Source organism: Manis pentadactyla, chromosome 1 (assembly GCF_030020395.1).
Source record: "Manis pentadactyla isolate mManPen7 chromosome 1, mManPen7.hap1, whole genome shotgun sequence".
NCBI lineage: Eukaryota > Metazoa > Chordata > Mammalia > Pholidota > Manidae > Manis > Manis pentadactyla.
In genome coordinates this window covers 182,716,603-182,739,636 of record NC_080019.1, presented here as the reverse complement: position 1 = coordinate 182,739,636, position 23,034 = coordinate 182,716,603, and the positions used below count along the sequence as shown (strand labels likewise).

At 36.8% G+C, this 23,034-nt stretch overlaps 2 protein-coding genes across 2 annotated transcripts in view; both read left to right on the top strand.

Annotated features, from left to right (window-relative positions):
• The window catches only part of LOC118932656 (keratin-associated protein 24-1), a 207,199-nt gene that overhangs the window by 37,407 nt on the left and 146,758 nt on the right, over positions 1–23,034 (top strand). The gene's annotated exons all lie outside the window — the stretch shown is intronic.
• CLDN8 (claudin 8) lies at positions 20,445–22,543 on the top strand. The gene has a single exon (XM_036926338.2). It carries the CDS (start codon positions 20,623–20,625, stop codon positions 21,298–21,300), a length of 678 nt encoding a protein of 225 aa, XP_036782233.1. The 5' UTR covers positions 20,445–20,622; the 3' UTR covers positions 21,301–22,543.

Here is a 23,034-nt window from a genome sequence, read left to right as displayed (position 1 = left end):
AAAATAAAAAAAAGTAGGTCTTCTTTAAATTTATAGTGAGATATTTGTTTAGATGCAATTGTAAAGTCTAATATTGTATTCCATCTCTTAAAATTTTATTGCTGGTATAAAGAAATGCATTGGTTCTGTATTCATTGTATGTGGTGACTTCGCTGAGTTCATTTAATTGCAGTGGTTTACCTGTAGGGTCTTCGGATTACCTACATATATAGTCATATCATTTGAATAATGTTTGTGTTATTTCTTTCTGCTCAATTCATATACTTTTTTTTCCTCCTGAATTATTTTAGTGGGTAAGGCCTCCAGGACAAAATTTAGTAGCAGAGCTGACTCTCACCTCCTTGACCCATTCTCAGACTTGGGTGGGAAGGATTTCTATATATCACCATTGAAAAAATATGTTTTCTGTAGGATATTTTTTGTAGATACCCTCTCAGATTCAGAAAATGACCTCTAATTTCTAATTTGCAGTTCTTCATAAATGAAGGTTGCGTTTCATAACATGCTTTTATTACTGTCTTTTGAGACTATTCTGTGCTACTTCCTTTTTCTGCAAATGGAAAATTTAAATGATTATTTTTTAATGTTAAACAATATTTGTATTCCTAGACTAAGGACATTTTGGCCATGATATACTATCTATTTAAAATATTGTAAGATTTATTTTATTAACATTTGGCTTTAAATGTTTACATCTGAATTCATATGAGAGAGGAGCCAATAGTTTTATATTTTTGCAATGTTGTCCAGTTTTAATATCATTATCTGGGCCATCTGTAGATGTATATGTCTCTTGTTGCTCCTTTTTTTTTCTTTATCACATTTCTTGAACCATTGGTATTTGTAATTGAATCAAGGCATTGTAGAAGCTTTACAATGAGGTCATTTTCTCTAGATGATTCCCTTTTAGTTTCTAACAGGCAGGTAAAGGAAGGCTAGATAACATTAATACTCAGTGTTTTAGCTGATTCAAGGGTGGGTTGTAGTCTTTATAATATCTGATGTACTTATACTCTATCTTTAGTTTCAGAATGTAATCCTTCAGGGGTATCAACTGAAGTTCTGGCTTGCTTACTGGGAACTTAGCATGCTGAAGAAAAGTTCATTTTTATTCCCCCAGTGTTGAGAACTGCCAGTATCTCTGCACAGCTTTTCATCCTCTTAGAAGCAGCTGTTTTTCTAAGTTTCCCCATCTCTTGGCCTGAACCACTTCTATTGAGCTCATTTCTCTGTGCTTTTCCCTCCAGGATCTTTGGCTTTCAATTACTGTCCTTGTTGCTGGCCTGAATAGCATTTGAATTCTCCAACCCCAAAGACCATCAAAATCTCTACTCACTGTGTTCACCATTTAGCTCCAGCTTTAGCTTGGCTTCTCGGCCTTTCTGTGCACCCCTCTTGTGAACTGACGAAAGTCTTGAGGGGCAACACAATGTAAAATATTGGCTGTTCAAATCCTGGCTGCCTTGGTAGCTCTCAGATGCCTTTAAATAGATTTTTTTTTCCTTAGTCCAGCTGATCAAGTTGTTTTTAATGGAAAGTTTGTTTTGCCACAAGCTAGCGCCTCATAACCTGAGTCAGGATTAACAATTATGATTTGAAATAAAAAAATTACTTCTGTGTCTCTTACTAGCTACGTTCTTGCCTCTAAACCTTAGTTTCTACATTATAAGCCATCATAAAGCTTTTAGGAATCAGATATCCCTCTCAAGCCTAAATTTCAATGGTCTGGGAGTCCTACTAGACTCTAGAATCTAGCCTGTACCTAATATCACTCCCTCCCATCTAGCTTCAGAATGAAATTCAGTTTTTCTTACTGATACCTCTACAACCCTGAGTCAACTCCCTTCAAACAGAAGCAAACCCATAGCAGTCACATGCACACACATGCCCCCCAAGCAAACACGGGTCATCTTAATATCCCCTCAAAATTCAGGTCCCAGAGTCCAAACACCCTGTGCTCCAGGAATCTCCACTCAGCCATCGCTCTCTTGAGGCCCCACCCTGCATCCCTGTTGCAGTGGCCAGCTCTCCTTCCTACCACAAGGTCACCCTGAGATTCTTCTTTTTCAAAGTGAGGTCTTAAGTCCTCTAGCCACAGACATGATGAACAAAACAGTTTTCCTCAGACAAAACACAATGTTAGAAACCATAACCTCATCCATTAAAATGATAACTCTTAATGTTATTATGCTGAGCAACTTCACTCTATTTTTTCTGGAATCTCAGTTTCACAAAAGTCTGTAACTTAAATTCTCATTAAAGTTTTATTGACTTCCCCCACCTCCAAACAAAGGACCTGTCTACTACTCTCCAAGGTAAATTGAAGTCTCTACTTTCAGGAAAACATTTTTAATATTTAAAGCACAACTCTTGTCTTAGTAAATTTAAAAAGAAATTCTCCCACTGCTGGACATTAAAATGTCTGTAAATGCTGGAATCTAGTCTAAACCAGCACATTCCTTTATGTCATAGATTTACTAAGAGAGTCAAGGCAATAAAATTATCTCTTTCAAGACACCAAGTGGCTGATCATATATTTCCTTGAGGTCACCTTTTACTGTCAACAACAGACAGCACTCAATCCAGACAGAAACTTACACATAATAGGTTCTTGTTAAATAAGAAATAATCATTGCAGGAGCTCAGACTAGTTTTGTAGACCTATGTTCTTTCCACAGTACCTAGTTATTAACCTTGGCCTCTTACCTGGCAAATGAATGAGCTCAGAAATACACGCCCATTCAAAGGACCTGAAGGTGGAGTGATTTTTCAGTGACCTTGTTAATCTGTTTCCATGAGCAAAGTTGATTGACTCAAATGTACCAAAATCACATTCCAGGTTAGAAACAGTTGTTTGACATTAATTATGTGTCAGGATGTGAAAGGTCACTCAGCAGGCTGGTAGCTTATGAATTGACATATTCAATCATGCTCTAAAACCAAGGAAAAATCCCTGTAGCTACGTTGTTTTGGTATGAATTGAAAAGGATAAATAATTACAAGGACATAAATTAGTACTTGGCTTAAAAAAAGGAACAAAGAGAGACTCCCATGGAGGACTTCAGTGTTGTCAAGCAGAAAAACAAAGGGCTACCCTCATGGACTTGATGTGGATACACCTCCAGTTCCTTCAATGTGGAATATTTTAGCAGTGGGCAAAACTGAACTTTTACTTTATGTTTATTTTTTAAGTAAGTAAGAAGTGTGAGAAACTAAGTAAAATAGTTCTAGTTCATAAATTAGAATCATTCTTAGAATCCATCTGCCCTACTTTCCTTGACTTCTTACATGACTTTGGAGTGTAATTTATCATTTTAAAGATGTGATTTAACATAATGGGTCTAGAAACATTCTGTTAGAAGTTAACTTAATTTTTAGCAACTATTAATTAAAAATGCATTAATGCTCTTTCCTTTTCTTTCTTTGGTTTTAATCTGCTGAAATGGGGCAAATGAAGCAGGGCCAGATAACCAAACTTATAAACACTCTGTTCTTTAAGTCTTGGTGGGTCCTGTGTTTGAAGACGGAATGTCCTTGAACAAGTGGACCCTTTAAGCATGGGAGATGGGAGTTGTAATTCTTTGTCCATGAAGCTCAGTATCTTCTAAAACACAAATATGATAAAATAGATCAAACGACACATGTTAAAGATACCAATCATCAAATAGCTAGACATAGGTGATACCTATTTCCTTGTAATATATTTTTTTATGATTCATGAATGCAACACAAACCATATACTAAAAAGGAAACAGTATTTTTAACATAACAAGAGTTAGCGCAAGAAATACTGATACCTGTGACGAATGGGGATGGTCATTTTGAAGATCCTGAGAGCAGTGCTAAGATTAGAAAACAAATTGGTTTATTTCTTCATTAAATGTAACTCAATCGGCTTTTCAGGGCTAAACTCTGGAACTCTTGGGCATACCCCAATAAATTCCACATTTGGTGTCCACTTAGTCCTGCTCAGCCGTGCATAAGTGCCCCCGTCAAGGAGCATGGCTGTCAGGCACTTCTAATTTATCTACTGTTAGACTGGCTAACTGTGCAAGGCTGTTCCAGTCATCTTAGCTTTGTACAGTGTAGATCACTGATGGCAATTAGATTTTAGAACCTAAAACAACTGCTGCCCAGAGAATTGTTTGGAAAAGGATTCTAAGGCCACATCTGGGGTCAGTAAGTAAAATCACTTGGCAACAAATTCTATGGGTGGAAAAAGAGAAAGTGCCACCATGGGAAACAAGTTTTCCATCCCAAATCTATTGAGTTACTTACAAATATTTGGGGTCAGTCAACAAAGTAGAGTATTTTAAACAGGTTAAAGAAACAATATTTCAAGTATTTTTTCAAATGCAATATTTTAAATAAAAATATAGTCTTTTAAATATTTTAAATACCAAATTTTTGAGCAATATAAGTTAATAAATCAATAAATATTTACTTCTTTATGTATGAATGTATCTTTCATTTTAACTAAAAGTTCAAAGGGCAGAAAAGATTCACTACAGTTTGAATGCAGTAGTCTACTTGCTGAGGACAGCTGTAGCAAAGTGAAAATAGTAAGTCAGAGATTCACTATTATAGTCTACTTGTTTTAGTTTAAAATTATTCATGTAAACTAATATACATCTTTTTTGCAGACTTGGAAGGATCTGGTAGGGTTTGTATATGCTACAGATGAATCAATGAATGAAATTTGTAGATTTGCAGATATATGCCTACCGGTGACCTATTTTTTTAAATGGGTCTCACCCATCTGGAATCACTTAAATGAAAAATATCAATTTGTCTTCTCTGCAGGTAACAGTTAAAAGAATAAGTAAATGAACAGGCTCTTAGTAGGATACCTATCAGGCATTTAAACTCTGAGGGTATCTCCTCTTGACATTATAGTATTCTGCAACAAATCTGATGATTCTACTTAAACCAAATATATATATTAATTGTTATAACAATCTTTAATTCTAAAGTTTTCTTTATGATGAAGATTATTTTAGAGTTAGGGTGATGATGTGGAATCTCAACTCTGCTCCTGTCAAACTGTGGTTTACTTATTCATGTCTGCAATAAACTCTGTATATATTTTACATATGCATATAGACTTTAGCTCTATAAAGGCGACTTAGAGGACCATGGATTTCTTCTTCAGTTGCTCCTCCCTAAGGAACTTGCAAGATTCCACAGCTAGTGTACTTAAGCAAATCTTCCTTAGGCTGAATTTCACACTGTTCTTGTTCACTTAATCACTTAGGTGTTTCTGTCACTACCTTCAGTATCCTTATTGCTAAATTTTGGTCTTGACATATATTTGCTCAGATCTTTATTAATTGGGAGATGATGGCAAATGATTTGCCTTTCTAATATCTCTGTAAAGCTTTCACCTTGCCCATGGATTGTTACATGACATTCTCAACAGCATCTACTATTTCTACATTTTCTATGGAATCAATATTCTTTGCTCCCTGTTAGGAAGGAAGTGGCTGGGTTGGTTAAAGTCCCTTCTCTGGAGAAAGTGTCCTTCCTGCTTGGTAGTGGAAATAACCTCATCTTCCCACTTACACAGTGATGACAATTTAAACATCACATTATTAACTATCTTCTTGGGATAAGTGAGTTGAACTTTAGTGTTAAATCATACCATATGTGATATGGCTTGGCTGATACAGAGGTAACATTCGTATTAAAGGTTTCACCCAAGAAAACAGCTGTGGAAAAAAGCCATATAGTCACGAGGGACCCAAATTGAGCGGCGCACCCTTTTGCAAACACTGAGTTCCTGTCCTCATTCCTTACCCTGACCCCCAACAGCAATTCCTCTCACCAATTAAAGGTACTCACATACTATATAAGTCATAAAGCCAATTCTATGACATATTAACCCACTTTCAAGGTCTATTGGCTTTTACCGGAAGTCTCCACTTTAGTCCAAGGGTGGAACCTTGCTTCTGCTTTGTTTGTTATTGGGTAATGTTCCCAGAGGTAAACCCCCTCCCACATCAGAAGCCATGATTACAGTTACAGAAAGCAAAGGGACTGGGTGGCTTCAGCATGGGCTTTATCTTTCCATTTGAGACCTACTTTGATTCCCTTCCACGAAGTGACTGAGCCCTTGAAATTGCCACTTCCTCTAAGAAACTTGTGATTTGGGATATGAAAATCCTATACTTTTTAAAGCACACTACCTGAGAGAAGAACAAGCAGACTTCAACTCGAAGCATTGGAGTTTCATTATGAGCTTTTGCTTAAAATTCTCCTTTTCTGTGTCAGTTGGAGAGAGCAGCTCTGCTCAGTCCTTAACTACAGGGCATTACTCAGCTTTCTTTGTTTAGTTTTCTTTTAATGGTCCTGCGGTAATTACTCTGTTACCTTAATATATATAGTACATGCTGCATTCAGGGTATGCAGTCATTTATTAACGGGCCTATTTCTTCTGGTGTATTTCATACTGGGAAAAGCCAGCCATTCTTCTTCCCGCCACCTCATGCAGCTGGCATCAAGTCATTGTTTCTGCTTCTAATTGCACTTGGCTCTTCCCTACCTACATATTTTAACTAATTGTGCATTCATATTGGCACATTATTCCCAACCATGCTCCTTTCTGATACTCTTATTTCCAGCAAAACCACCAGTTGATTTTATAATGGTCTTTAAAAACAAAGCAAACTAAAAGTTATTACTAATGTTTAAATGTCCAGCAGGAATCAGAAACCTTTGGCACTCTGACTTGATTTTATGTGACTAAGATGCGGATCTCACTGATGGATCCTGATGGATTTGTCTAGTAATAGGATATGAGAATATCACCATGTTCAAAGTGGCCCCACTAAAAGTTTAAAGGCCAGAGATCCTTGTGCACAGAGATTAATCAGTCGCCTTGCCAAAACTGAGCGGGAAACAAGCTCACAGACCTGTTCAATAACACTAACCTTGACAACTAAGAGATCTCTCTCCTTTTCACCCTGTTCAACCTAACCTTCTCCTTCCATATTCATTGGAATTCATGACTAAGGCCCACAAATCCACTCTAGTTAGAGTCTACAGTGGAGTGTTACCAAAGAGAGACAGTTCACTGAATTGTTGGGAAGAATAAACAATAGCCTGGAACTTTAGGAATGATCTCCCAAACCACACAGCAAACGTGGCCCACCACAGGAGGTACCCCTTCAGCCATGATGTGAAACTTAAAGCACGTAGAACTTTCTTTCTGTGTTAGCTAGCCACCACCACAGTTGCTGGCCCCTGAAACCTGTCTCCTTTGTCAATATCAATAACAACAAAACGGACATCCTGCAACCATCCACTGTCTTATGTAACTCAGGGCCTGAAGAAGTTTCATGTAAATTTGTTTAATTTTTGGAACTAAGTAATGCCCAAAATAACCTGAAAAGTAGTACATAAAATTTAATTTTCCTTTCTCCAACCTCTTGAGTACAGGAAGACATGCTAGAACAGGGCTGGAAGGTGCTGGGTGGACCCCATACCTGGCTTCTTAGGTCTTTATATGCTTCCTATTCTTTTCCCTTCTCCTCTATCTCACTTCCTCTTGCCTGTATTTTTTTTTTCAGAGTCCCTGATTTTCTCCCTATCTCTCTCAATGTTTGTATCTTTTTTATATTTTACAATTTTTTTTCATTTTTTCCTTCCAAACATGACCATAATCAAAAAACCCAAAGACATTTTAGAGATTTTGAGTAATTATTGAAAGTAATTTAAATCTTTTCATTCTTCATCTAAGACATAGTGAGTTGAATGTGTTGTATTCCTTTAAGGAAACAGACCACTCATGCAGCTTCTTTTACAATGAACTGGGGTTGACAACGGAGCATACTTTCTTGAGTACTGATTGTGGGGAAGAAAGAGTCAAGTCTGTGTTCTGACTTGCCATGTATTGTACTTAATCTCTGTGGGCCTCAGTTCCTTCACCTGGAAAGTGCAGATAGTAATATCTATTTTAGAGGGATGTCACAAGGACTAATACTATAAACTGTTTAAAGCACCTGACAAATTGTAGGTTTCAATACTCGTAAGTTCTGTAAGTTACTCATTCCTCAGACCACTCACCCTGCCTCTATGGTTGATTCTCCATACACAAAACTCCTCTGCTATTTAGCCTTATTTGCACCTGGTCCTTTCTTTCTTTATTTGTTTAAGTACCAGAGAAAAGTCCATGGCACCTCAATTTGCATTTCATATCCTGTAGAAACATGAATGGCTACAATAGCAGTAACGTTTCTTAAGGAAATCCTTGGGCTTCAAGAAGACACCACAATTTTTCAGTAGGCAGCAGCCTTTCCTCTAGAGCTGTGACTAAATCCTACACCCATATTATCGGATACAAATCAAGGTCTTTTCCAAGATGCAATTTTACAGAGGAGACATAAATATGAATATTAATTGAGTCATGAACTTCAGTAACCTTCCTGTGTCCTTTTTTTTTCTCTTAAGAATAATGATAGTTTACCTGGTAGTTTAATGCACTTATACCCAAATACCTCAATACATGTTGAATCTGTGTTTTAGGAATGAAAATTAAGCCTGTGTTACTTTTCTAACACAGCTATGACAGTCAGGGATGAGTATGTGAAACTCAGCCTGCTTAACCCCAACATACTCTTTTATCTGTGAGTTCATGTTGTCTTTTTGATGCTCATCATAACTGTAGCCACTGTGAAATAAATCAGTCCTATGAGAATAATTCTATTTAGAATGTATCAGATCCAAAGCCCAGATATTTTCTATGACAATCTTATAATATTATGTCATTTTATTGCAGGAGAAAGTTAAATAAATTCCTATTAGTTCTGCTTCAAATTTGCCATGTGAATTTTGAATTACCTTAATGTTTGTACATTGACGGTAATGTTTGAAAATAGTTCTTAAATTATTTCCAAGACTAGGTATTTCCACATGACGAATTCCATTAGCAGAGCTTATGGACTTTTTAAGTCTCTAGCAGAGTGTTTTCTTCTTTCTTTTTAAGTGTGTGGTTAGTACCAACATCATGTTATCATAAGGTTAAAGTAGCCATATAGTATATATGTTCTTGTAGGGATAATATCTTCCCAGAATCTGATATTTCTTACATTTGGGGAAGAGTCTTTATTTCCTGAGTTGATAAATATTAGGAAGCAATCATACACAGTGCTCTTACTTGAAATGCTTAAGCAGCCTGTGTTTATCTGACTCAAGAGTCAACATCTTATATTTACACTTATGGTACAACTTGGGTTATGGACAAAATCACTTCCAGTCAAGGCAGAGGCGCTAGCAAACAACCCATTGGAGCCAGGTATGGAGTTGGCCAGATTTAATTAACTCCAAACTTGTCCATCAACATTTCTTAGGAGAAAAGGGATCTAGATTGATGTATTGCCCTCATACATAATATTTGAGAGAACACTTTGAAAAATCAGTGGGTGATGAATCTGTTTTGGATTGCATTATTTACCTGACATTTATGAATTTTTCCTGTTCAACACTGGGCAGTCTGGATCTCTTTGGAATATGTCTCTGTCATGGGCAGTTGTGCAATATCCAAAGGAGCGGTGAAAACGAAGCTGAGTGACAGAGCACATCTCAAACTCAGCCTAACCAACAAGTGACACAGACCTCTGTTTCTTAAACGCTGGTAGAACCAGAGAAATGACGGAAAGCATGCAATACATTGACACAGGTAAAGATAGTTTCTGTGTGACCAACGATGTTATCAGAACAGAATTTCTGTTAGGGAAAAAGTACCTCTACAAAAGCTAGTTTCACTATATCACATCCTTGTTTTAGAAATTGTTAGGCAGTGGAAAGAACAGAAGGAAGCTTCTCCTTCACTGTTATCTCTCCACCAATAAAACAGTAGACTAGGGAGTGGAAAAGCTTGGTATGCTGTGTTTCATAAGAGAGTTTGAGCATGCAGCAGGCGATCTCTTTTTCTAATATTTTAACAGCACTTCAAGACCCCACAATTTCTTCAACATGGAGAACAAAATAGTATGAATATCTCATAAATTATTAAGGTTACCTTTTAAAATGGAGACTGTTTTTGAAAGCAGCTTTGCATTTTCCTTGGGAGGCTTTCAAACTACTCGGTGTAGTTTATGAATAAACACATTTCAAGTGTTATTTAAGGAAAATATCTAGTAGTTAATATTAAATAGTTCTATTCTCTTCCTTACTGTGTTTGTGCAACACACAAAACTGAATTCCATGGTTTGGGACAACTAGTGCAACTCTCAGGGTGAAACATAATATTAATGATTAAAATGTTTACTTGTACAGTTTGTCTATCCAAGGAGATCTAAGTCCTCACAGGGCCATTAATTCTTATAGTCTTAAAACATTCCATAGAGGCAGTGAGCAGGTTCTGCTCTCCTGGTGTCGACAGAGAAACTGAAATATGGATGGGCTCAGTGACCACTTGATCAGGAGCTTTCTAGATGACTACTGATATCTGGAGGTCACTGGCTCTTGACAAGTGGCCAAACTGGGAAATCGTGAACCAAATTTGCCCATTTGTTTTGTCCAGCAATCACACTGTTGGCAACATTAAAATTTGGAGAATCATTTAAAAACACAGATTTCTGGCTTCTTGTTAACAATGGAAAGCTCCAGTAGTACTACGGTACACTCCCCCAGGTGGCAAACACCAGCTGGGTTTGAGCACCTCTAAGAGGGTGTGCATTGTCCCCATCTGCCCTGCTTCATTCTCTTTTGTGTCCTCTCTGGGCCCTGCAGGGATTTGCATTTGAGACACTGTGTTCTAAGTCCTATGATTTTACAATCAACTGAAAAGGTGGTTATAAATGAGGTCATGTGCACAGCAACTGTTCTCTCCTAATTAGCCCATAAGTTTTCTGAGGCAGGGACTGTGCCTTCTTCACAGGTTAGTCTTTAGTGCTTAGGACAGTGTCTGTCCTGTAGCCACTGGGTAAACAACATTTGATGAATTAATGAAGAGATAAGTAAATGAAGGACTGAAAATGACATCTGAATCAAACTGTTAATTAGTAGAACTGTTTACAGTGGAAAACTTTCTCTTAAGATGGGAAATGGACTTGAGACTTCCACAATTGAACTTTGTGGACAGATTTTACATTTTCTATAATGACCAGTGCCTGACAGAAAGGGCTCATTGTAATTGTGATTTCCAGCCTAGACTCAAAGATGACAGGGTGTGGCCATAGAACATAACAGCTACGTAGATGAGTGAAGCTCGGCAAGATGTAAAGTTAGAGCTTGGGGGGGTGCCAAAATCCAGGCGTACCCCTGATTTACCTTCTAGTCTATTCTAGCCTAGTAGTCTAGTAGTATCTAGTCTAGTCTTATTGACTAGTATCTTCTAGTGTAGTCCATGCTGCAAGAATAAGTCTATTCACTGAACACATTTACTCACTGTAAGTTTGTTTTATTCTCCTCAGGGTTTTCTCCATCATAACTTCCGAGTCAGCTATGAGTTGCTCTGTAAAGAGAATGCCCCTACCTTTGTGAAACTTGCACCACCAGGAGAACTTTTTTATTTTTATTTTTGTAATGTCAAAATCTGTGCCAAAGGGGATTTTCCTTCCTCAAATTAAGGAACAGCCTAATTCAATTACAATGGGGTAGGTGAAGTTCCTAGCATTAGCTAGAAGATCATTAATGTTATTTAAATGGAATCTGAATTTAAAGTGAATGGTAAGAACTATGTTTGCATTGAAATAGAAGTTATATGATGCAAAATTATACCTTATTGTATGTATTACATGGACACGTTTTCATGTACAGAATTCAACCAACATAGTCTACAAAGCAAAATCTGAAAGTCATTCCTTTATTCCCACCCATATATACATGCGCACATCTGGGTTACTATCCCCAAGGAAGCCACTATCCACAATTTAAGATACCAAAAGTATATTTAAATAAGCTTTTCCTGGTTTGCTCTTTCTAAAAGTAGTTGTTCAAAATAGCGTGAAATTTTGAATGAAATTTGATTGAGAGGTAAGGAAAATACACAAATGGTAATCCATGCAAGTTTTTCATTATTTTCAAATAAAATCACTGTTTCAAATTTTATAGTTTAGTCTGTTGACTGGAAGCAAGTTAGTTTTCAATAATAGCTCGCTAACTGACTCACTGTTCACTCACTTGCAGTGGAAGTTTTTTCCCTTTGCTTTCTGAGTTCAAGTGAATCACAACAAGGCGAATCGATAAAGGTAGGCTGAAGCAATTGAGAATGCTATTTAAGTAGCTTAATGCACCTTTCAAATGAAACCCCTTCCTGGTAACATCATTAACTCATGAGAATTCCGATTTAAAAATGGGCAAAGATAGATAAAGTTCCCAAAAACATCGGAACAACTCTTGAATGGGAGCAAGGGAATAAGCTTTCCTTTTCCAATGAGAGTATGCATAAAATCGACATCCGAGTTCTTTCCGAAATCTAAAAAACACATACATTATAATGGTATTAACTTTTATGAATCACTTCATATTTTATATTGCATCTTTTTTCTATTTTATTAGTAAACTTGGAGAATAATTACAATTGATAATTCCCCGCTATATTAAAATTACATAATAAACAAAAATGATAGCCTTGAATCTCAGTCCACCAATATTTGCCATGATAATTGGAGAATATTAGACTAATAATAGTAATAAGAAGAAAAATGGGAAGTTGTATACTGAGGAGATAAGAAGTGGTAGAATAAACAAGAAAAATGGAACCTAAGACCTCTGATGAATATTGAAGTAAAATGCATGGGTCCACTGGGACATTATTTTTACCTCTTAGAGGATGTAGCTACATGTGTAGTGAGAGACTGATAGAGCTAAAGCTGAGAATTATTTTAGGTTCATCTCTGCTTAGGTATTGACATGGAAAATGTCTGAAAAAGTTACATAGCTTACACGTAGGGGATTAACAAAAGTCCGTGTACTTAGAATTTTTTTCTGAAATAAATATTAATTTATTTATCAAATATTTCGTGAGGTCTTACTATGAACCAGGTAATGTTCTAGTAGTTGAAGATAACATTGGTGAGTGAGACAAAGTCATTTTGCCCATAGTGTTTACATTCCACTGGGGAAAACAATTAAAAAAATACACAAATACATAAATAAAAAGTAGGTAGTTTTCTTGGATACAGTGTCTTAGTTACCCAGAATCCCAAGGAGGTATCAAGAACTGGGCCATAGAGATTTCAGCACTATCTGTGTGACATTAAATAAATACCGAGTGTTTTCTGTGTGAGTTCCTTGATACAGGATGGATTGAACAGAGATGGCTCCCACCTTCACGGAGCTTTTGGTCCCATCCTTTATGGAATGAGGTGTGCAGATGATCACTCAGTCCTCTTCTGGGTCTTATATTCCATCCTGCTTCTGTGTATAGACCACCCTTGCCAATTCCAAGTTCTTGACCTAGAGGGAGGCCTGCCACGGTGGGACCAACCAGTGTGGTAAGAAGGGAATGAGAGAAAGTATTTGTGAGTGTGAGACGAGAAGGCTGGCTGAAATGACATCTGAGGGGGACTTCCTGAAGCCAACCAATAGTAAAACACATGAGTCCCCCAGCAGGAATCCTAAAAAAAACATCAGGAGCCAGGGACAGAGATGATAAGAACAAGAAATAGCAGGTTGAATGAATCAGGCAGAAAGTCAGGCATCTTCCAGGGCCAGCCGGCCTGCCGCTGCTGAACATCTGTGGGCTCCTGGAGGTGCTTCTCATGGGTTCTTTGATTGCATCTAAAAGGCCCCAGTGCCTCAGAGCTGATTCTTTTTGGAGTGAAGATAGGCTGTTCTTCTCTCTTGTCTGTGCAGTTATTGGTGTGCTTTTCCAAAGTAAAAAGAATGGTTTGGGCCATCTTTGCTGCCATGAGCAGAGCAAGAATTACTGGTCAGATCAACACCAAGGTCATGACCCTGACCAGTTGAGCATACAATTATTCAGTTCTGGGTGAACAGAACTGGTTATGGAAAGCAGGACAAGGCTTCAGCTCTCTCAAGAGGCCTCAGTCTGCAGTGTTACAATAACCCCATTAAGAATATAAAAACGCACAGCTGCTCTCTCAAAAAGTTCTCAAAAGCAGTATTTAGCAGTGATCTTGCAACTCCTTCCAATAGACATATGCACAAGGGACTAGGGGATGGACTTGGGCTTTTCACCCAGGAACAGACAAATCCGGTATCTTTTAAGTGGCTTAGTCATGGACTTGGCACTATTATTATTATTTTCAATGACTTGGTTTAACATGACAAAGTTCATTGACCCAGCAGTTTTTTCTCCCACTGTCCCAGAGAAGAAACTATGACTTATATTTCTTGATAGCCAGAGTTTATCACATACCCTATACACACTGTCCTGGTTGAATGGTTGGAAATGTTCAGAAGATATTTTAGGAGACATCATTTTGAAAAATTTGAAAAAACTACAAAATCTCTATAAATATGTGTGATATGAATTTGTACAACTTCTAATGTTCCCCATAATTCTCACTGAAAAATACTAATAAGTCCAGCATGTTGTAATATATTGGAATATTTTATCTCTTTTTTTTATAACTTAAAACCAAAGATGCTTGTTCCAATAATATTCTTACCCAGTGTGGTCTGAAGTTGGTTTTAAGTAAGGCACTTAATGTCTAACCCTATTAAAATTTGTAAACACTGGTTGCCTAAGGCAGACAGATCTTAATTTGAATGTTAAGTGGAATGTTAATTGTTTCGTAACTTAATCAGTAACGTGGCTTACCTCTGTTTGCCTGGTTAATTACTTTTGCCTGTCCTGTGAACTCCAACTTTACAAGAGAAAGTTTCCACATTTGCTGTTTGCTCATAATGTTGTGTTGGTGTTGTGTGTGTACCTTTCCACTCAAATTTCACTCAATAAATCATATTCTTATGATTTATCATATTGAATAATGTCTTTTGCTCTAGACATTGGAGACACCTGATTTCTCCTAATCCTGCTCAAAGTGGTATGAAAAACCCACATTATGTAGAGTATTATTTAGAGAATGGCAGGAGATAGAACTCTAAAATGATACAAGTAACAGGATAGATATACAGCCAGCTCTATGCCCTGGTGTGTAAGAACGTGGTACCTGAAGACCTGATATCCTACATTGGCCTTTCTACCTGTTAGTCATGGGTATCTGGGCCAGTTATTTAAACTCAATAATTCTCAGTTTCCTCAGTGAAATTTATATAATAATAGTACTGCTCTAATAAGGTGATTAGGAGGATCAGAACATGAAAGTATCATTTAATAATCTTAATTGTTAGTATAACTTAACAATTATTGGATAGTTCTCATGATCATCACAATAACATTAAGTAGTATTTCTTAAAATATATTAAACCTGTGTAGTCATGATGATGGTATTGCCTTTCATGTTCTTTCTTTCCTCTTCCTTTTCCCAATTAACCTGACTTAACTTGGCATGAATTGCTATGGAGTCAAAATAAAATTATGACAAGTGCTCTCTTTTGGCCCTGTGCATTATCTGGCAATACCGTTTCTAAATGCTGATCAGTGTCTCCACCAGGCCAGAATGTGTCTCCCTTCTTCGGGTGTGCATGGTGGCTTTACACCTAGATTCTGTTGTGGACCATTTGATCTCCTCAAAGGAGCATACCATCCTTTGCATTTCAGGAGAATGGATTATTGCATGAAATGAAGAGATTTTTTAAAATTTCTTTTTCAAACAATTCCAAAAATAGCTGCATGGAATGCAGTTTTATGCAACTGAAAGATGTTTTTATTTTTGCTTTTGGTAAAAGACAGAAAGTTATTAGTGAGTCACTGAGAAGAACAATTCTGCTAGACTAATGAAGACAGCTGTTGCATGACCTCTGTTGGTCGCTAATAAGTCCCTGGAACACACAGAGGAAAGTTTTCCTGTATTAAAATAAGCAAGGAGCACTGATACATGAAGCTGCTTACTTCACTGCATTGAATTGAATTCTTATTTTAGCCAAACATGTATCCAGTGGTGGTTAGATCGTTAAGTGCATCGACCACTTAGTCTGTAAGTAAGAAACTATCAAAATGGAAATAAGAATAGGAGATTGATAAGAAAGGGGTGCCACTGGTGACTTCACTGTGGGGGAGGGGGCTCTCTGAAACTCTAAATAAGGAATAATTGTGATTTCCCCAGCAGAAACATCTCCAAATAGAGCATATAAAGAAATATATTTAAAATATCAGTGAGTCAAATATTTGAGGAGAAAAATCATGAAGCTTGCTCATGCAAACAGTTTTCAACAATATACTAGCAAGGGAAAAAGTGCATTGAACAAATTTTGTTTTCTCACTAATTTTGAGTATATGTGTCAATATAAGAAATCCCCTTTGTCTGGTTTTCTTTGGGAGATGGCAGACATACAGGAAAGAACATAAGCTTTAGGTCCAAAGTTGGGCTCCATTTTTGTGGTAAGTAAGCAAAAGCTTTACAGCCTTAGAAAAGGCACAACCTCTACTGAATTTTAATTTATTCAATTGTAAAAGGAGGCATCCACCCCTGCCTTCTAGAGATGTTTTAAATATAAGGTGTAGTAAGGAACATGTGGCACAAAGAACACAATATTCAGTAGTTATTATTGTTACTACCAAATTCTGGATCCTTTAAAAAATGTTCCCAAGGCATTAGAATTAGGGCTATTCATGTCAATTCTGGCCAAAGAAATTACTCATTAACTTAGAGGAAAAAACTCCCACAGTAGATAACTTAACTTTAAAAAAAGTTATTTATTTCTCTAGATTTCCAGTCTTTCAGTAGAGATACCAAATATACTACACTCAATAAAGCACACAACTCTGTCTCCCCAGTATGTCAGATTTCACAACTCAGATTTTAATTTTTAAAAATGCAGTGAAAAGTGAAATAAAGATTAAAACATTGCAGTAATCATTATTCCTCTTTTTTTTTTTCATTTTTGTTCATCATTTATTTATTTTTTAATCCTGGGAAAAGGAGAACCCCGGAGGCAATAAGAATAGACTCTACAGAATCACTTGAATCTAATTGCTTGGATTTGTTAGTAACTAGATGCTATTATGAATTGCATGTATATAATGCACAAAACTCATGTTGAAACCCTAGCCTTCAATCTGATGGTACTGGAAGTGGGGTCTTAGGGTAATTAGGTTTGGATGAGGCAATAAGGGTGGAGACCCCGTTGTAGGATTAGAAAAAGAAGAGAAGGAGAATAGGGCTCTCTCTCCTCTCCCCCTTTCTTTCTATCTCTCTCTCTTGTTAAAGCAGCCTGAACTAAGACAGTAAACTATCACTATATTGGAAGGGGTTCATATTTAAGCAGAGCAATTGAATATAAATCATACAGAGGTGGAAAATAGGGAGGCCTGCTAATGGATACAGAACTTTGAGAATAGAGAACATGAATGGTAAGTCATCACGAAGGACCAGAGGCTGAGAGCTTAAGAACATGTAGCAATGCACAATATTATTTTGGGAACAGCAAACAAAGAGATTCATTGATATGTATACTTGTTTTCTCAGGACAAGATGGTCAGCCAAATACAGTTAATTAATAGTGAAAAATAATAAAAAATAAATAGAGGTTGAAAACTGTCAACCCAGCAAAGAAAAATTAACTCCAAAAGAAATCCAGAAAACTATAGAAACTGGCAACTGCTTGATCAGCAGAAGCAATTATTCAAGTAGTGATAAGAATTAATGGAACCCCAGACTAAAGAGGTGTTGGTTACAGATTAATTGCTAGAAGAATAAGGATGAAAAATCAAGTGCAGTCTGACAGTCACATTGTGTGCTATCATTTATAAAGGGAGAGAATTTGCCTGTTGTGCAGTTCTCAGGATTGACTTTAATCTGGTAAATTTAATTGCTGAAACCGAAATCATCCTTGTGATGATGTGAACAAATGGGAGTTAAATCTCCTGCAAGCACAACAGAATGGATCAACATGAGTAGTCTTTTCTTTCCTGGGTTCTTGGTGCTATTTTGGTTCCTTCATAGAAATGGAAGTACAAATTATAGAATAATCTTCATAGGTTCCTCTGCAGTTCTGAACGGGAGAACAATGAAAAAGTTATTCATCTTCTAATTCTCTAACCATTACCGCCATCTGAATTTTGCAGGTAAATGAGTCATCTCAGTAGAGACATAGTATAAGAAAGTAGGTAAACAGTTAACTGGACTTTTTAATCTCTGAATTCAGGCCTCTGTGTCCCTAGCAAACTTGGTGTTACCAATTTTTTCCTGTTCTTTTTTCATTTCTATGACCTGCAGGGCAGTTATTTCAAAAATTTATGAGATTAGCTGTATTGCTGGATGATAAGAAACCTACCTAGTGCCCTGGGCTGGCTCCTGCAAGGCAGCTCACTCTATAATTATCCTAATGTGAACCTAGGGTTGGTTTCTCATTCTGACCCTTATCTTTTGGTTAGGAAAATGTTAGTAGAGAGTACTGATATTTTTGAAATGGAAAAATATTTTTGTGTGAAATAAGCCCCTGGAAGAGCTCAGTGGTTAAGAGAGGAAAGGTTTGGTAGTACACAAAGTCAACGGATAAATCAGTGCACACCTGGGAGGCAGCTCCTAGGAAGGTTGAGGCTCCCAAATACATAGAGACCTACTTTCTTCTCAAGTTTTCCTGCTTTTATGTGGATATTCAGCAATATTTAAACAGAGCTCCTGAGAGATATGACACACGAATTTGGAAATTCCAATTTGATTCCCTACAAATGTATATTTTTGGTTTGCCATCATGTGAGGCACTTCTGCTGTTCCTTTTCTGTTTTCCAGTTCTGTAAATCCTTCCCTTTTCCCAGGTTGGCAATAAAAGACAAAAAACAAAAACAAAAAACCCCACTGTTTTTATTTTAACTCTCTTTCTGTGGATTGCAAATTATTTTTCCATGACCAACTTCCCTCCCCACCAAAAAATCTGTAACTGATACAAGCTTGGTGGAGAAATTGTTGGATATTTTCTGTCAGCATAAAGAACACAGTGTAGTGTAGTCAACAGGTCAACAGATGAAGAAATTACTGTAAATATCAAGTTTTAATTTTTTAACTTTCAATTTGTCCAGTCTAATAAAATAATGACACATTGGGCTACTGTACATTTCTTTTATTTTAGAAGACAGTGTACTTTGACATCTTCCTCTTCTTCTCTCTATTATGTACAGTTTTTGTTTCCATAATCTCTATAAACCATGCAGATTTTTTGGACCATTAAACTTTCAGATTATCATAAGGACACACTTTATCCCATACTCAGGCTTAAGATAGCAAAAGGAGGCAGAGAAGTAAAGTGGTAAAAAATAAAAAAGAAGACCATTTTTAATGATCTAAAGATGAAAGATGATTAAATGATTAAAGTACTCTTTAAAGTTTGGAAGACAGGACAGAGAGCTCCAGGTGATGTCCAGAAAAAAATTGCTAGTGGAGTTTTCCAAAATCAACAGATGCTCCTATTTAGCAACACTGCTGTCATTAAAATGAATTGGACTTGAGACAGTTCAAACTGTCTTGCATTTAGGGACTTCTCTCTCCTCCTGCAGACATGGTATTAAAGACAAGTTTAGTTACCATATAATGTCATTCAGTTCAGTGATACGGTCACCTTGCCTTATAAACATTTTATTTAGAAATAAATATGGGACTCTCATCCCATTTGCAGAATTCTAGTTCTTCCATCTAGGAAGACAGAGCAGCAAAGATAGAGCCACAAAATAAGCTAGCAATCTGCAAATCACATCATCATTTAATGGTTATTGTGCATACTTGCTACATAAGAAAATCATAAACATCATTCTTTGTTTTTTGCAAATGTTTTTTCTTACAGATCAAGGTTATCAAGAAAATACCATGATGTCGTTTTCCTGGCTCAAAAGACAACAATATGTGTTCGGTGCCACGAAGGAGGACAACCTTGTATATTTAATTACTTTAGCCTTATTTTGTCATTTGTCATGCTCTGTTTCCTGATTTCACCCCAGCTGAGCTTGCTTTGAAGTTATAGACAAATTCAATCGACCACTTGGATCACATGTGCCCCCCAAAAATGTGGTTTCCCAGGTATGAGCGATCTATCAATCCCTTACTCTCCTTTCACTTCGGCGTTCTGACAGTCCTAGCAAATTTCTTTGGCGGATATTTTATTTTATACCTTCGTCCCAGCAGCTCTTATTAAGAGTTTCAGAACAGTCTGTACAAGGTCCAGCCTGTCACATCACGAGGGATCGGTACATTGCTGGATGGCTGTGCAAACATTTATAATTGTGCCTGAAGGTAAACATGTGGCTGTCTTCTTGCAAAATTGAGAAGTACAAAGAATGTTTATGTGCAGGTCCAGCCGTTCCAAGTATCTCTTGTTAGACACACCTGGGTTACCATCACCCTCTCATTGGCTGAGAAAGTTGCCCCACCTGATTAGTAAGTTTACCTGTTGTAGTCAATAGGGGGGGCACCTCAGCCAGCCAGCACTGGATTAAATCAAGCTGGAAGTAGCAAAGCAGCTTTCATTTGAAAAACCACTGGGTTCTGAGTTCATTACTATAGGAAAACTGTTCTCTCCTGGGGCAGAGAGAACCTTGCTTCAGAGCAGACTTACCAGCTCAGGAGTCCGGTCGGATAAAACCTATCCTGGAGGATAATGGCTACCTACGCTCTGCAAATTGCTGGTCTGGTGCTTGGTGGTTTTGGGATGGTGGGCACGGTGGCTGTCACCATCATGCCTCAGTGGAGAGTTTCTGCCTTCATTGAAAGCAACATTGTGGTTTTTGAAAACCTCTGGGAAGGACTGTGGATGAATTGCATGAGGCATGCTAACATCAGGATGCAGTGCAAAATCTACGATTCCCTGCTGGCTCTCTCTCCGGACCTACAGGCCTCCAGAGGGCTCATGTGTGCTGCTTCTGTGCTGTCCTTCCTGGCTTTCATGACGGCCATCCTTGGCATGAAGTGCACCCGGTGTACTGGGGACGACGACAAGATGAAGGGTTATATCCTGCTAACGGCTGGAGTCATCTTCATCATCACAGGCATCGTGGTGCTCATCCCTGTGAGCTGGGTTGCCAATTCCATCATTAGAGATTTCTATAACCCATTTGTGGATGTTGCCCAAAAACGTGAGCTTGGAGAAGCCCTCTACATAGGCTGGACCACGGCACTGGTGTTGATGGCTGGAGGGGCCCTGCTCTGTTGTGTTTCTTGTTGCAATGTAAAGAGCAGTAGCTACAGATACTCCATACCTTCCCATCGCACAACCCAAAAAAGCTATCACATGGAAAAGAAGTCACCGAGCGTGTACTCCAAAAGTCAGTATGTGTAGCTGTGTCTACTTTTTAGCTATACCTTTTTACATGAAGCCACGCAAATGACAAAATGTCCATGATTTTCTAAAAATGGAACCCAAAGGAACATTGATTTGCCATCCTTAATGGCCTAACATTAATTACAGGAACTGTGCACAGCTACTTATGATTCTATAAGCTATTTCGGCACAAAGAGATACACACTCTGCTTTGATTGTTCTAGGAAATACAGTAATTTGTTTTCTAAAATGTCTCAGGCATCTTTTTCCTTTTATCAGTTACTTCAAAACGACATTGTTAAAGACTGTATTATTTTGCAACTCTGACTCTATGACAGCATTATGTATGTAGATGAGCATGATGTTTATATCACATAAATAGAGACAGGCTTATATAATTCTATTTTAAATGAAATACTGATCCATGACACTGAATAAATAGAATTCAGTATTGTTTTTCAAGGGAATCAGGGAGAAGATTGAAGAAGGTTATATTAATTCTTTAAAAACAGCTTAGTGATTAGTGCACTCGATTTATAATGAAGGTTAAAATGAAGGCTTTTATCAGCAATGTAAAGAAACTAAATGGCTTTCTGATATCCTCTTTTTCAGTGTAGGAGTTAGAAATCCTAACTCCTTTATCCTCTTTCCCCAGAGACCTTCCTTTTCTTGTATATTAAATGAACAGCTAAAAGGCAGATATTTTGTCAAGGGGCTTTGCATTCAAACTGCTTTTCCAGGGCCATACTAAGAAGAAAGATGAAAGTGTGGTCTAAGAAATACTAAAGACTTCAGGGAAGTAAAACTTTTTTCCTCTTCAAGTTTTTTGTAGTTGGAGAAAGATGCATTTTGACAAGAAATTATATATGTATGTGAATATTTAAATAACTATTTGAATATAGACTTTGGGCTTTCATGGATATAAATAACAGGACAGAAAAAAATATATCTTGGTTTTTATTTGCTTACCAAAAAATAAAAACAAGTTGCCCTTCATGAACTCCCTCAACTCCTAAGTTATCTGTGGATAACTAAGTCAAAATTGTCATTTCAATCCTGTCAAAAATAATTTTTTTTACTTGTTCCAATTTTGTTTAGTTTTACTAAGGTAGAGAAATACTGTGTCTTTGTGTTTCCCCCAAATTTGGTGCAACCCATAATCCAATTTGAAAGTTTGTATTCATGTTTCTCTAGCTTAAATGACTATGTTTATTATCTATTTTATGTCCTTCATATTAATAAACTGTGCCTTTTATATTAATTTGATATTCTTTCATTATTCCCATTTTTTGTTTTCTTGTAAAGAGTTTGAAAACTTGATATTCTTGGCTTTTTAATTTTAAAGACTATTAAGGCCATATTTTAAAGATAAAGGTGGAGTCAGCATTAATTTTTGAGAATGTGAACTACTATATATCATTTAACATTATACCTTAAAATCACTGGATTTATAAACAGATATTTAATGTAGATAATATATTTGTAATTTATTAAGACAGTACTATAGGCTCTAACAAATCTATACTTTTTCATATTTCTGTATTATTTTGTATTTTCTGTATTTGAAAATATTATGTATATAACAGCTATTTCTATAAAAAACTTTCCATAGCTAAATATGTTTCCACTTCGGAGAAATAGCATTCATCAATAATAGTAGCTAAAGTCTTAGGTACATAATTCCATACTAGGACTTCTACTGTTTTATATAAATTTTATCAATAAATTTTATGAGATTGTTATGATTAATTC